Source organism: Amphibalanus amphitrite, unplaced genomic scaffold (genome assembly GCF_019059575.1).
Source record: "Amphibalanus amphitrite isolate SeventyFive unplaced genomic scaffold, NRLGWU_Aamphi_draft 000188F_arrow, whole genome shotgun sequence".
In the NCBI taxonomy this organism is placed as follows: domain Eukaryota; kingdom Metazoa; phylum Arthropoda; class Thecostraca; order Balanomorpha; family Balanidae; genus Amphibalanus; species Amphibalanus amphitrite.
Genome location: NW_024881683.1, coordinates 780,737 through 794,891, shown reverse-complemented (window position 1 = coordinate 794,891; position 14,155 = coordinate 780,737). Strand labels below are relative to the sequence as shown.

General features: G+C 49.3%; 2 protein-coding genes across 3 annotated transcripts; one reads left to right on the top strand and one right to left on the bottom strand.

Annotated features, from left to right (window-relative positions):
* Positions 1-29: 29 nt before the first annotated feature.
* LOC122384391 (membrane-associated protein Hem-like) lies at positions 30-6,925 on the top strand. The gene is made up of 2 exons (XM_043371768.1): positions 30-203; positions 2,585-6,925. Exon 2 carries the CDS (start codon positions 2,605-2,607, stop codon positions 5,992-5,994), a length of 3,390 nt encoding a protein of 1,129 aa, XP_043227703.1. The 5' UTR covers positions 30-203; positions 2,585-2,604; the 3' UTR covers positions 5,995-6,925.
* LOC122384395 lies at positions 6,853-13,654 on the bottom strand. Of its 2 annotated transcripts, none has more exons than XM_043371776.1 (7): positions 13,276-13,654; positions 11,713-11,857; positions 11,347-11,476; positions 10,625-10,740; positions 10,132-10,280; positions 9,521-9,696; positions 6,853-8,755 (listed from the first exon to the last, which is right to left on the bottom strand). In XM_043371776.1, the coding sequence occupies exons 1-7, from the start codon at positions 13,373-13,375 to the stop codon at positions 8,672-8,674; spliced, it is 900 nt and encodes a 299-aa protein (XP_043227711.1). In that variant the 5' UTR covers positions 13,376-13,654; the 3' UTR covers positions 6,853-8,671. The 2 variants fall into 2 exon arrangements, with proteins under 2 accessions (XP_043227711.1, XP_043227712.1); XM_043371777.1 differs by having other exon boundaries at positions 13,602-13,631.
* Between the last annotated feature and the right edge of the window lie 501 nt (positions 13,655-14,155).

Genomic DNA, 14,155 nt, shown 5'->3' with positions numbered 1-14,155 from the left:
CGATCATGGCTCTGTTTACTCACCACTGAGAGTCGTTTCTTTTTTTGTTGGGAATTCTATTCTATAGCCTTGGGAGTGTCCGTAGTTGCGAGTTCTATTATCGCATTTCAATTTAGGTGGTAATTTGATTACCCTCAAATTTAAACTGATTTGAACGTCAGCTATGGAAGATCTTGAAATTCCAGCTATTTCGGAGCAGTGAGGTAAGCGTGAGATTTGCAAACATCCGTGTCGAAGTTTTGCTCTGTCAGTGCTTGTAGCGTAGGTCCCATGTTTCCAATATTATTTTTTGCTTATTTGGCTATTTTAAATATGGTGATGAAATTGACCAATAACATGGCAGTGAGATGTATGTTTATTTAACAAAATAAGGCCGAAAATATAGAACAAGCTTTTGCCTTGACAAGCCTTGGTTCTATATTTTTGGCCTTATTTGTTATATAAAAATACATCTCACTGCCATGTTATTGGTCAATTTCATCACCATATTTAATTATTTGATCATGGCAAAACCAACCATTCAATACATCAGGAGTTTGGCTATTTTTGTTGACTGAACAGGTACCTTGATAAGCACACACGAGTCACTGGTCACATCATGCACGCTCTGTATTGCTGGTTGTAAATGTTTCTCCTGGAATTGCATGATTTTCCCTGGATTTGGATCTTGATTTTTGCATGATTTCTCCTGGAAGTGCATATCAAGGTATTCTTACCAGGATCAAGGTATTCTTACCAAGGATACCTTGATAAGCACTCACAGTCACACTATGCATGCTCTGTATTGATGGTTGTAAATGTTTCTTCTGGTATTGCATGTTTTTTGGTGGAATCTGAAAATATAAGCACTCACAGTCACACTATGCATGCTCTGTATTGATGGTTGTAAATGTTTCTTCTGGTATTGCATGTTTTTTGGTGGAATCTGAAAACAGGGTGATGAAGGGCATTTTTAGTCATGTGATATTTAGGATATTCTCCCCCTCTTGGTGCCATGGCACCAATCAGCCTGTTAGTGCACTAACAGGCTGATTGTCATGTGATAAGGTCAAGAATATTTCAAGATGTTTGATCATATTGACCTTGGCACCCTATTTTCAGATTCAACCATTTTTCAGAAGCTTTCATTAGTCTTATTGTATGGTTTTCCCAGTTTTAGTAAAATTCTGCATTTCAGGTACCTATATTTTGGTGGAAACATCGAACTGGTGTGAGCTCATTAATGCTTTAGTGGATATTTACCATGCATGAATAACTGGAATAACTCAAATTTGTATTAGAATAAGTATTTATTACCAAGCTACGTTGAGCTTGTAAAACAATCATATGTTAGGTACATAACCCTTTGATTTTGATCAACATTAAGTTAAAAAACATGATCTTTAGATTGTATATTAAATCATAGAAAATTATTACTAATTTTCCATGAAGTGTTGTCACAGCACATTTCATGTTATCTATCACTGAGAAATAGATTTACCTAAACGATACCTACAAAACTTTTTATAGGTTCAAGTTACTTTTTACCTATTTTGTAGTTCAAATTACAGGGGAGGACAAATGGCTTGGTGGGGATTTAGGATGGGAGGAAGGGTACCTACTACCTTTATAGGGTAGGTACTGTAGGTACTTGTCAAACCACCTCAAGCTGGCTAAATTTAGGGTACCATGGGGTGTCACTGCATGGAAGCAGGCATACAGCCTGCCCTCAGCCTCCAATGCTTCCCCCCCCCCCATGGGATCTGTACTTACAGAATACATATCTAGTTAGGATTTGGGGCCTACAAAATGGGGTAAATTTTATCAGATGAGGTGTGGAATTGGATTTTCAAGCTTGCTTAAGTGTGGGTCAAAATTGAGACCAAAATACCAGTCTCTGGCTCCAAACTCTTGAGTTAATATTGTTTTAATTCAAGCCATGCTCTCTATTTGTGTTTGATTGTAACTTTTAATATAAATGTCTACCAGTTTTAATTCTTGATTTTTATTGTAGCTATACCATTGTTGTTTTGTACTTTGTGTGTTTGATCTAAGTAAACTTTGTACACTGACATTTAGGTATCCCAAAAAGCCAAGTTTTGTGGATGGTTTAAAGAGTAAATGATGATAATGAATAAATGAACATGGCCTCACATCACCTCAAGTGACTGGTGACTAGATTTGGTGACAAGTGACTGGATTTTCTAGAAAGCAGGAAGCCCCTAGAAAGCAGGAACCTTGGTCACAAACAGCTCTGAATTGGCTTGAATGTGACCTTACATACTACATCGTTTATTGGTGACCTGACCTGTTACAGAGCTAAAATTTTCTGAGAATGCTGCCAAAGTACCAATGTAAAGCTACCATTAAATGCCCTTGGTAGCTAAAGCTACCAAGGGCATTTAAAATGCAGGTCCACTTACATGCATGATGATCAGTACAGTGAACAATATATTAGTTTTGAGGCTAGATAAATGTGTCTGAGCTCATAGATATGAATGATTCCATAGCGAGTCATCGACACAATTGACGAGCCACCACTTATTACAGGATTGAGCCGAAATGGAGTGCCGCCTTACTGTGACTGTCCTGTTCTGTGTTGCAGGATCTTCTAAGGCCGGCGCGATGTCGCGCGCCATGATACCCAGCCAGCAGAAGGTGGCGGAGAAGCTGAGCATCCTCAACGACCGCGGCGTTGGGATGCTCACGCGAATCTACAACATCAAGAAGGCATGCAGCGACGCCAAGTCCAAGCCGTCATTCTTGTCAGAAAAGTCGCTCGAGTCGACGCTGAAACAGATCGTGCGAAAATTCCCAAATGTGGATGCCAAGAGTCTGCAGTCCATTTCGAGTATCCGCACTGACATCATCAAGTCGTTGTCACTTTACTACTTCACGTTCGTCGACCTGCTCGACTTCAAAGATCACGTCTGCGAGCTACTGACTACCATCGACGCACTGCAGATACAGTTGGACATCACACTCAACTTCGATCTCGCCAAGGGGTACCTAGACCTGGTCAGCACGTACGTTTCGCTGATGATCCTGCTGTCCCGTGTCGACGACCGCAAGGCAGTGCTGGGTCTCTTCAACGCTGCACATGAGCAGGCGCACGGCCAGAGTGACCCCAGCTTCCCACGGCTGGGTAACATGATCATCGAGTACGACCCGCCGCTGAAGAAACTGTCCGAAGAGTTCATCCCGCATGCCAAAGTGCTCTACTCGGCGCTGCATTCGCTGAAGGACGTGTTCCCGAGGCGCAACCTGTCCGCCGATCAGTGGCGCTCGGGGAAAATGCTGAGCCTGACGGCGAGCCCGGCGCAGATGCTGAACCCGGCGCAGACGGACACGATGCCGTGCGAGTACCTGTCGCTGGAGACGATGGAACGGTGGATCATCTTCTCCTGCCTGCTCTGTCACCAGTATCTGACGCAGCCGGTCGCCATGGACCTGTGGATCAACGCGCTTCAGTCCAGCTGGGTGACGACACTTTTCCGCGACGAGACCATCTTCATTCATTCCTATGTGCAGTCCTTCTTCGAGTCCATCAAGGGCTACGGCAAGCGGATCGCCGAGGTGAAGGAGTGCTTCAACCTCGCGGTGGCTAATGCAGGCCACATGCACCGAGAACGCCGTAAGTTCCTGCGGTCTGCGTTGCGCGACCTCGGCTTGATCTTGCATGATCAGCCCGGTCTTCTGGGACCCAAGGCGCTGTTCGTGCTCATGGCCTTGTGCTTCGCTCGAGATGAGGTCACGTGGCTGCTGCGCCACAATGAAAATCCTCCGCCCCGCACTGGTAAGGCCAAGACGGCCGACGACCTCACCGATCGCCAGTTGCCAGAGCTGCTCTTCCAAGTGGAGGTGCTGCGCGCCCTGGTGCGCAAGTACAACCAGGTGCTGCAGCGCTACTATGTACAGTACCTGTGTGGATACGACGCGATCGCGCTGAGCCACGCCATCCAACAGCTGCAGATGTGTCCCGAGGACGAGAACACGATCCTCTCGTCCATCTGCAGTACCATCACCAACCTGAACGTCAAGCAGGTGGAGGAGGCAGACATGTTCGACTTCCGTGCCCTGCGTCTCGACTGGTACCGCCTGCAGGCGTACACGTCCGTCGCCAAGACGCCGCTCAGTCTGCAGGACAACCGTGAACTGGCGCACCTGCTCAACACCGTCGTCTTCCACACCAAGATGGTCGACTTCCTCGACGAGATCCTCGTAGAAACATCTGACTTGAGCATCTTCTGCTTCTTCAGTCGGCTGTTCGAAGACCACTTCAAGATGTGTCTCGAGTTCCCGGCACAGAACCGGTACATCGTCTGCTTCCCACTGATCTGCGGCCACTTCCAGAACTGCACACACGAGCTGTGCCCAGAAGAGCGACACCACATTCGCGAGCGTTCTCTTTCCATCGTGAACATGTATCTGGACGAGATGGCCAAGGAGGCGAAGAACATCATCACCACCATCTGTGACGAGCAGTGCACCCTCAGTGACAAGCTGCTTCCGAAGAACTGTGCGAGAATGATTGTGGAAGCAGTCAACAAGAAAAAGAAGGACAAAAGCAAGAAGTCAGCACCGGATTATGGGAAACCAGGCACGGAGACATATAGGCGAACACGTGAAGATCTCACCATCATGGACAAGCTACACATGGCGCTGACCGAGCTGTGCTTCGCCATCAACTACTGCTCTACTATCCACGTGTGGGAGTACACGTTCGCGCCACGAGAGTACCTACACCAACATCTGGAAAGCCGATTCGCGCGAGCGCTCGTCGGCATGGTGATGTACAACCAGGAGACCAACGAGATCGCCAAGCCCTCTGAGCTGCTGACCAGCGTGCGCGCCTACATGAGCATCCTACAGAGCGTGGAGAACTACGTGCACGTCGACATCACCCGTGTTTTCAACCACATCCTGCTGCAACAGACACAGCAGTTGGACAGTCATGGCGACAAGACGATCACGGCGCTGTACACCACCTGGTACTCGGAGGTGCTGCTGCGCCGGGTGTCGGCCGGCCGCATCTGCTTCTCGCCCAGTCAGAGGGTGTTCGTGTCGCTGCAGGCCGACCCGGCCCAGCCGTCCGCGGAGGAGTTCACTGATGTCACTGAGCTCCGCTCACTGGCAGAGCTGATCGGCCCGTACGGCATGAAGACGCTCAACGAAACGCTCGTCTGGCTGGTCAGTAGCCAGGTGCAGGAGCTAAAGAAACTGGTGGCGGCCAACCGTGACGTACTGATCGCTCTGCGCACCAACTTCGACAAGCCAGAGACGATGAAGGAACTGGTGAAACGCCTGCAGAACGTCGACACCGTGCTTCAGCGCATGACGATCGTGGGAGTGATCCTCTGCTTCCGAGATTTGTGTCAGGAGGCACTGCACGACGTGTTGACGGAGAGGATCCCGTTCTTGCTGTCATCGGTCGAGGATTTCCAGCAGCACGTGCCTGTCAACGGCGACTCGATGCTGGAGAGCACACGGCTCAAAGTGGTCAGCGAGATGGCCTCGGCGGCCGGTCTCCACTGTAAGGTGGACCCGGTGCTGGTGAACCTGCTGAAGCCGGCGCAGAAGGCGGACAACCCCGAGGAGGAGTACCTGCTCTCCTGCCTGCTGATGGTGTTCGTTGCCGTGTCGATACCGCGACTGGCGCGCGATGACAACTCGCACTACGTCGCTGCCCTCGAGGGACACGCCAACAACACGCACTGCCTGGCCAACGCCGTCAACAGTGTGTTCGGCGCGCTGTTCAGCATCACTGGCCACGGCGACATCGAGGACCGTCTGAAGGAGTTTCTGGCGCTGGCCAGCTCGAGCCTGCTGCGGCTGGGCCAGGAGCAGGAGAAGGAGGCGACCAAGCACCGCGACTCCGTCTACCTGCTGCTGGATCAGATCGTTCAGGCCAGCCCCTTCCTCTCCATGGATCTCATGGAGTCGTGCTTCCCCTATGCGCTGCTGCGCATGTCCTACCACTCAGTCTACAAGGGTGACAACGCGCACACGTCTTGAGTGGCCTCAGGAACGTGAGCGCCCGTAGCGTTCCTCAGAGCGTGTGAACTGTTGGCTCGGTACGCGAGCTGAGCGCATTTAAGGTGAAGTGCGGCGAGTGCCGCTGCAGTGGCCCAGCTTCGCTCATGCAAGTGCGTCACGCGATTTTTTCTGCGCACCCAGCGTGTTGCCTTGAATGGCTGGCGATGGACCACCTTGCGTTCTAAGCGTACAATAGGAACGTGCTTTGCTGACGTTATTTTATTCGATGGTCGGCCATCGGGCGCATTATGAACACTGGTAGCCGTGCAAGAAATGCAAGAGTAGAAGCGCGGCGCTGTGAAGTGTGTAAAGCTTTGTGCTTGCTTGAATGCGTGTTTTAGTCGGTCGTTTTCTGAGATATGCCACCGATTTCCAATCGTTTTATTTCTGCTTTCGACGCGGTCGTGTACATATATTTCGTGCTCCAACTGCGCTCCCGGAATCAGAGCGGAGTTGTGTTTTTGTATACCAGATTCGCTGCCGCAGACGGCTTTTGGGATGTCCTTCCTCTGAAGCCATGTTCTGCCATTCCCGGCATGGACCTATTCTCTGGCCAAACGCACACTGTTATACGTACATGTGTGCCGGAACCTGTGTGGTGATTATGTTACGGCTTTTGTTACGGTCTCGCACTTTGTCTTCATCTGGCCGGATGGCTGGCGGGCCGCGGCAGCCCCCTGTTGTACCCTATGGTAGGAGGCGCCACTCCTCACTGTACACATGTGTATCATCCATTGACTCCTGCAGCAGGAATAAACATCCTATCGTGTTTAACGCATCTAGGTAAGTCATACTCGTGTTATTGATTCTGATAATGCAACAGTGTTACACAGTGGATGAATTCAATCTTTATTTGCCACTGTCAAACTGGACATTTGTTGCATCGCTACAATAAAAATGCTTAATACAACGGACGTATAAATACCAAGCTGTACATAGTAATGAACATAATTTACAACGACCAACGAGCCTCAAGGGCGGCATGGTAAAGCCGTTCGTTTCGTAACACACTGCGAAGGCGACGATATCACAGGGACCGATCACCGTTGGACAGCATTTTGTGCCCTCTAGTGACGCCGAGTACGAGCCTTGGTCCCGACCTCACGGCTAGGATCATGCCCCGGAGCTTACAGTGAATGCCTCACCAGATTACTAATGCACCCGATGCTCGAGGAAGCCAGCTCACAATAACATCAGCGGTTAGCGATGTTTCCGGCTGTTCGTCTGAACAGTCGGGAGTCTGTTCCGGTCCGATCCAGTCGCCATCTTGCCTGGTTCTAGTTGTGTCCAGCGCACACTGCTCGCCACTTGGTTACTTTATCCCCGCCGGTTCCTAAATCGCATCGTGTCACGCACGATCGCCAACGGCTGAGCGTAGAAATTGCGAGGGGCGTCGGCTTCCTTAAAGGGACACTCCCACCTTAACATTAGTTTTGAGTTGAGATAGCCAAATTGGTGGCCATGGCCTGCAAATACCGGTTTGGGCACTCACAACATCGACAAATGCTTTAATTCGGAGATATGGAATTTCAAACTTGCAGTTTTCGGATTCTAAGGGGCTAGTGCATTGGTATGCCCCCTTAGAATTTGTGACGTCAGCGGAGATCCAACGATTTTTTAATCTTTTACTAAAACGTTTGGTAGCACGCGGTGGTATATGCTGCTTTGCGCGCAACAAATGCCGCACTTTCAAATAAAGTCGCTAGGAACAGCGGAGATCCCAAAAAGTAAACAAAAGTAAAAGTCTCATATCTTGAAAACCGGTGAATATTTTTCGATGAAATTTGGTAGATATTCGTTTTCGCTCTTTCTGAACCGAGCGACATCACTTTCGTGCCAATTCATTAACTTTTTTGAAGGTGGGAGGGTCCCTTTAAGTCTTCCTAGTCTGACAATATTGTCGAGATTGCACAATCGTATTGCAGCGTAAAGACGCGAGTTGCAGGTGACATTTCGCACAATTCGCGCACTCAACAACAGCAATTACATTGGTTTATCATCTCGTCTTACCCTATGAGCAGTTTTCTGCAAAATTGCACATTTTTATGAGTCTTTGTCCATGCAGCATCTGTTACCAACGGCCATATTGGTTAGCACCGAAGTGAATGACATATTTCTCACGCGTTCACATCTTAACACTACCCTAGTCTATTAATACTAATCTCACTAGGTATGTCTTTGGTCATTGTGTCTTTAGCCCTGCCGTTCAATTATGTTTGACAGCTAATGATGGTTCAGCTATGCAATAATGGCATTCTTGCGTTTCCACTCTCCTGTTAGGTCAAAAGTGGAGTTTTCTCTCCGTAGCCTCTAAGCGGGTGTTCCCAAGACTTATACTTAATCCTATCATCCCTCCCAATCCAAGCTTATGGCACTGATCCCTTCCCAGTTATCGATCCCTCCCCTTTGTTCGTGCCATTGCACTTCCCGCCACCCGCCCAGTCCCGCAGAGCCCTGAGCCCTTCCAATGGCCGGGACAGCGCCCTCCACCATGAGGACTCGGCTCCAGTCGGGACACCGTGCTTCAGCCCCGAGCTGGCCGTGCAGCGGCTGCGCTGCGCTTAGCTGGCACGGTCCCCGGCGGGGTGCCGGAGCGTGGACCAGCCCCCAGATGAGATCAAAGGTCGTAGACAGACCGAGTCTGCCACTCCGCCGCTCAGCACCAGTTGAGCTTCACCATGGCGGTGGGCTGTTCGCGGAGCAGGCTGACGTTCCACACCGGCTCCGGCTTGTTCAGCGGCTGAAACAGCGCACGAAATCACCGTCACGACCGCACCACAAGTGGGTACACGACACGCCCGGATGGTATTGGGTAGTACAAAATCGGGGAAATGATGAGACAGAGTACGACGAAGTTTAGCGATAATTTAGAGCAACAGTCGCAATTTGAAGAACGTCCGTCCAAAGGCATTCGCCAAAATAAGTGTAAAAGCAAGATAATAAGATATGTCATACGACGAAAGGGAATTAAAGGCGAAAGGGACTTTCGTATTTCTCTCCCCCAAATGGAGAATAGCGACATGGACCAGGGGACAGTGCCCGGCTTTGTCCTGTATCTCATAAGTATAACTGTAACGATTCAGCAATGCGTCTACCATGAAGCAAGTTCAATAGTTCGCACTAGGGGACATTCCTGACCAGGGCTGCGGAGTCTGAGTCGGAGTCGGAGTCGGTCGGAGTCGGCAGTTGTGACCGGAGTCGGAGTCGGAGTCGGAGTCGATTTTAGAAACCCGAGCCGGAGTCGGAGTCGGAGTCACCGAAAATCTGTCGACTCCGCGGCCCTGCTAGGTCTGCGGAGTCGGAGTCGGGAGTTGGAGTCGGTCGGAGTCGACAATTCTGCCGGGAGTCGGAGCCGGAGCTGGTTTTTGAAAGCCGGAGTCGGATTCGGAGTCGCCGAAAATCCATCGACTCCGCAGCCCTGTTCCTGACATCCATTCCCAACATGTCATTTTCTCCCACCCGATCCAATGTCCGCCATGCCTGCGTCGCGGCGGCCGGCACTCACCCTGGGCAGGTAGTCGTACGTGTCGAGCATGTTTCGCACGGCGTTCATCACGTTATGATGGCGGTAGATGCCGGGAATCTTCAGCGTGGCCCAGTAGTCCGAGTACCACTTCATGCGCGTGCACGGGTCCGAACGGATCGGGTGCGCCAGCATGTCGGCCGTCACACGGAAACCAGCTGCCGGGCGGAGAGATATACAGTCAGTCGGCAGAGACGAACGGCGAAATCACACGCGGGCTCTTCAGGTCGACGCCATGGCTAAAGGGGAATCTCGAAAGGCAGAAGTGGTAGCCAGTACGCACGTATGCGCCAATCTCGTTTCATTACAGTTGACTGCAAAATTGACATCGCTAGGCTGCACTGTAATAACATGGAGTAAATAATACTTCATGGTAATACCATGGGTTCTCTACTCCATGGTAATAACAAACGTCAAATTTATACTAGTCAAGCGTTACCGCAGTCAGTTATCTGACGTATGTCGCTTCGATCACGTCCAGGCAAAACGGCTATCTTTCCTAACCACAAATAAGCTCGTGCAAAAAAAATCACTACCCGGCCCGGCTCACGGCTGCAGCTGAGCTCAGCAGCTGCCTCCCACGCCCCACTCACGCCTGGCGAGCGGCCGGTTGGGCAGCAGCTCGGTCGGCACCACCGGGTTCACGTGCAGCCGCGGGAACGGACGGGCACACATGGCCGGCTGGGGGCCGTCGGCGCAGTCGTACTCGTCCTCGTCATAGTCGTCGCTGCAGTCGGGCGTGCTGAAGGCGTAGGGGGCGATTCGTTAGATTATACAGCGGTCACGCATGATATCGGGCGAATAGGTACGGTACACAAGCACCAATCAATTCGCGATGCACACATAATGTACTGGCAAAAGGATATTCGGCGATGATATAGCATGTTGTCTAAATTTAACAAATTAGATGCTGGCATGCTGAACTTACAAAAATACAATCAATTCAGTCTATGCATGGTAATTGCTGGTACCAATGACATTTTAGGACGCAACACCAGTCATGAGCATTTGGTATCTATGATTAGTATAACTGAATTGTGTGCGTCATCTCCCCAGGCTCTTGACTGTCCCACTGCCGTCATTTACCCGTCCGAGTCCATCTCCGGTCGCAGGTTGACGAACTCTGAGCCGGGAGAGCCATCAGAGTAGCCGCTGGTGGTCTCGTCGGTAACGACGCGCCGGCCGCCCACACAGCGGTACACCTGAACGGGGTACGACCGTTATAACCTGTCCTACCCCCCACAGCGGTACACCTGGGCAGGGTACGACCGTTACAACCTGTCCTACCCCACACAGCGGTACACCTGGGCAGGGTACGACCGTTACAACCTGTCCTACCCCACACAGCGGTACACCTGGGCAATGTACGACCGTTATAACCTGTCCTACCCCCCACAGCGGTACACCTGGGCAGGGTACGACCGTTATAACCTGTCCTACCCCACACAGCGGTACACCTGGGCAGAGAGGCCGTCATAACCTACCCCACACAGCGGTACACCTGGGGAGAGCGAGACAGTCATAATTATAACCACTGACATAACTGGACACACAACCACCTCTATTTAGGTGAAGTCGACAAGCCGCGCGATCTTGCGTTACTCTTATGATCCTCTTAGGGGATTATATCGCGGTCAACGGTAATAGTCGCAGTACAGAACAAATAAAGTCACTGTGGAGCGGGAAGGGCCGTGTCCGTTCACGTGGGCACGATCGTTCGACTCTAAAGTTCGCCGTACACCCGTGATTTTCCGATAATTCCGATCGTGAGATAGGACTTGCCCCTACCGGCGGTACAGGGTACGAACCTTGCGCCTGGGCCGTCCGCCGGTGGAGCGCTGGGAGGCGCCACAGTCGCGCGGCGAGCCCCGGTAGCTGGTGCTGGTGAGACCAGAGTCCGGGTCCGGACGGTAGTACTGACTGCTGCGCGCCGACACACTGTCCCAACAGAGCAGACCAGGTCAGCACCAGATACAAACTAAGGCCAACGTATCTCACAGCTACACCGTGGTGCATGACATTCTTTCGCCGCAACTGTACACACCACTCGGGTAGCGTCAAACACACAAAAAAATATTTGTATGTGTTATCAGACAGCTCTGCCTCCGGCGATCCGCCTCCCGGGGACCCTGGCAGGCTACATCTGGTGGCAGTACTGATCATCTAGTACGCACCCGCGTACGGGACGGCTCGACGGACTGCAGTCGCGGAACGAAGAGTCGCGCCCGCTGCGAGAGCTGACCGAGGACAGGGCGGCCGAGCGGGCCTGGCTGCGGCTGGCCCGACTCGCCCGGTCGTGGCATATCAGCCGACGGAGGTCTGCAACACAGGAAACACAGTCAGTGGAAAAAATAGAAATATAAATGTAATGTGAATGGCCCAGACTGTAGTATCTTATTAGACATACAAAGTAAGTATTGATCTGAAGAGCTTATTCTGCACTTCTAGTGTGAATCATCTGCACCAATGCCTTAATTTGAAATAATCAATGTCTTATGGCTAATGATTTAGCAGCAAGGGGAAAGTTAATGACAACCACAATTCACAAATACCACTTTTTAGTTATCTCACAATGCCCGTTTTTTCCTGAAGAAACATTTCCTGGATAAAAATCAACTAGGTTCTTTCTTTTCTTTGTGCACTTAATTTGCAGGCACACCTTGGATCTTCTAAACAAACAGGATGCTTAGGTACCTATCTCTTAGTAACTATGGTACCTACATGTTCATAATCAGTATTAGGATGAAAAAAGCTAGAGAACATGACAATTTCAAAACAAACAAAGCCATGATATAATCAGGAAAACTTAAAATTCATCCATTGTTTCAGATCTCATTGCTGCTTATAATGGAAAGGTACACTCCAATGAAATTGAGAATTCAATGCCATTCTACACAACTAAGGAAATTAAAAAAACTTGGTGTGCTGGCCATGGTGAGGGTTTAGCATTATTTACATGAATTGAGCTTCTATGATCTTCTGTATTCTTGTTATACTGTCTTTAATCTTATGACTTGTTTCAATAGCCCAGAGATTACAGAAAATAGGCTAAAAATTATATATGTGCCCAGTGCCAGTTATAGCCTAACAAACACTTGAAACCAATGCCAGTTAAGTAGTTACAAGGTCATGATCTGTCTATTTGAAAAAGGCTAGTCTTGTCATTACCTTGGTAGGTACTCAATCCTCTAATCTGGTACCTAGGTATCCTTCCCTTTGATCTAGGCCAGGGCAGAAATGTGCCAGGGATGGGGAGAGGCTAGTTAAAGTGTGGGGTACTAAGGAAACAGTTAAATTGTTTCTTGCATTCATTTAGGCTGAAAACTACTTGAAAATTATTTATACTTGTTCTGGCCAGAGAAGTCCCATGAAGTTGAGTTCATGCCCCATGCATACCTCTACCTGGCTGTTATACCAACCCCGGACACAACCTTGACCTGAACCCACTACCCAGGCTGTAGAAACAAACAGAGGTGTAGCATTGCCATCAGGGATAGTTTTTACTGTTGCAGCAAAAGGCAAGTGGCAATGTGATATTATTGTGCAGTGAAGCATACATAAATACACGCACTTCCCCATCACTGTCCTTGCAGCTTAATTTACGTTGTTTGTGTGACTGTCTGAGATGAAATGTAAGCATTCACTTTAACATTATTATGCAAAGACCTTTGAAATTCAAGGGATGCATAAAGCATGAGCAGCCCCAAAAACTCTTTTCTCTGCCACTGGAAACAAACCTGCAGTGAATTCATCCAGCTGATGTTCAGGTATGTTCCTGTAGCCAATTTTCTCGAGCTCCCTTCTCACTTGTTGCTTTTTAGATTCGAAATTCGACATATTCTTATGATTGACAGAAATACACTTATTTCCCAACCAGCTTCAAAGCCGGGCGGCGGGCGCCACAATGCCAATGCGATCAGTCAGAATTGAGAATCCTTCCTATCGTAATCGCACCCACAGCCTGCTCTTATGGAAGTCTTGTTTTTAGGGAAGTAACGATTAATTTGACATGCACTTGACTCGTATACTTCAAGTTAAATAACAATATTCCACCCCCCAATACCAGCAACTGCAATCCGCGTTCGATTCATCGATGATCAAGAAGTATTTTGTTTTGTTTACACTTCCCGCTTTTGTTACTATGGAGACGAGTGCTGCCAAATTCCTTCATATTTTTATATGCCTTTATTCGTAAAGTAGGGGAAATTGGGTATTATCGGACGGGTAACTTCAAGCCATCGTAACATGAAGGTTATCATTTTTATGTAACTGGGAGTCATTTAAATATATGTAGAAAGCCCAAAACTTTGAGAAAAAAAGTTACTTGGGTATTATCGCCTCGGACAGCAGCAGCAAATTACGGACGGGCGTCCAAATGGATCCATTGTTTTCAAGAATGACCGGGGCAGCCCGTTGAATAAAAATAAAAATGATATAAGTTTTTACAAAAACGCAATTTTCAAAAAAGGCCATCGATCGATTTTGATAAAAATTACATTTTTGGGATTCAGCTCACCGTCAGCTTTCGAATGGTATATACCGTTTCTTTTGAGCCTGAGATGACCTTCCGACGATGACGAACCGTGGGCCGGCCGGCCGTGCGGACGCTTTTGCGAG

What these genes read in the sequence shown, in the direction of transcription:
- LOC122384391 (XM_043371768.1), top strand. Translation starts at nt 2,605, where the DNA reads ATGTCGCGCGCCATGATACCCAGCCAGCAGAAGGTGGCGGAGAAGCTG.
- LOC122384395 (XM_043371776.1), bottom strand. Translation starts at nt 13,375, where the DNA reads ATGTCGAATTTCGAATCTAAAAAGCAACAAGTGAGAAGGGAGCTCGAG. An exon ending in GCTGGATGAATTCACTGCAG is followed by an intron (nt 11,858 to 13,275) that starts GTTTGTTTCCAG and finishes CCTGTGTTGCAG; the next exon opens with ACCTCCGTCGGCTGATATGC. An exon ending in CGTACGACTACCTGCCCAGG is followed by an intron (nt 8,756 to 9,520) that starts GTGAGTGCCGGC and finishes GCGCTGTTTCAG; the next exon opens with CCGCTGAACAAGCCGGAGCC.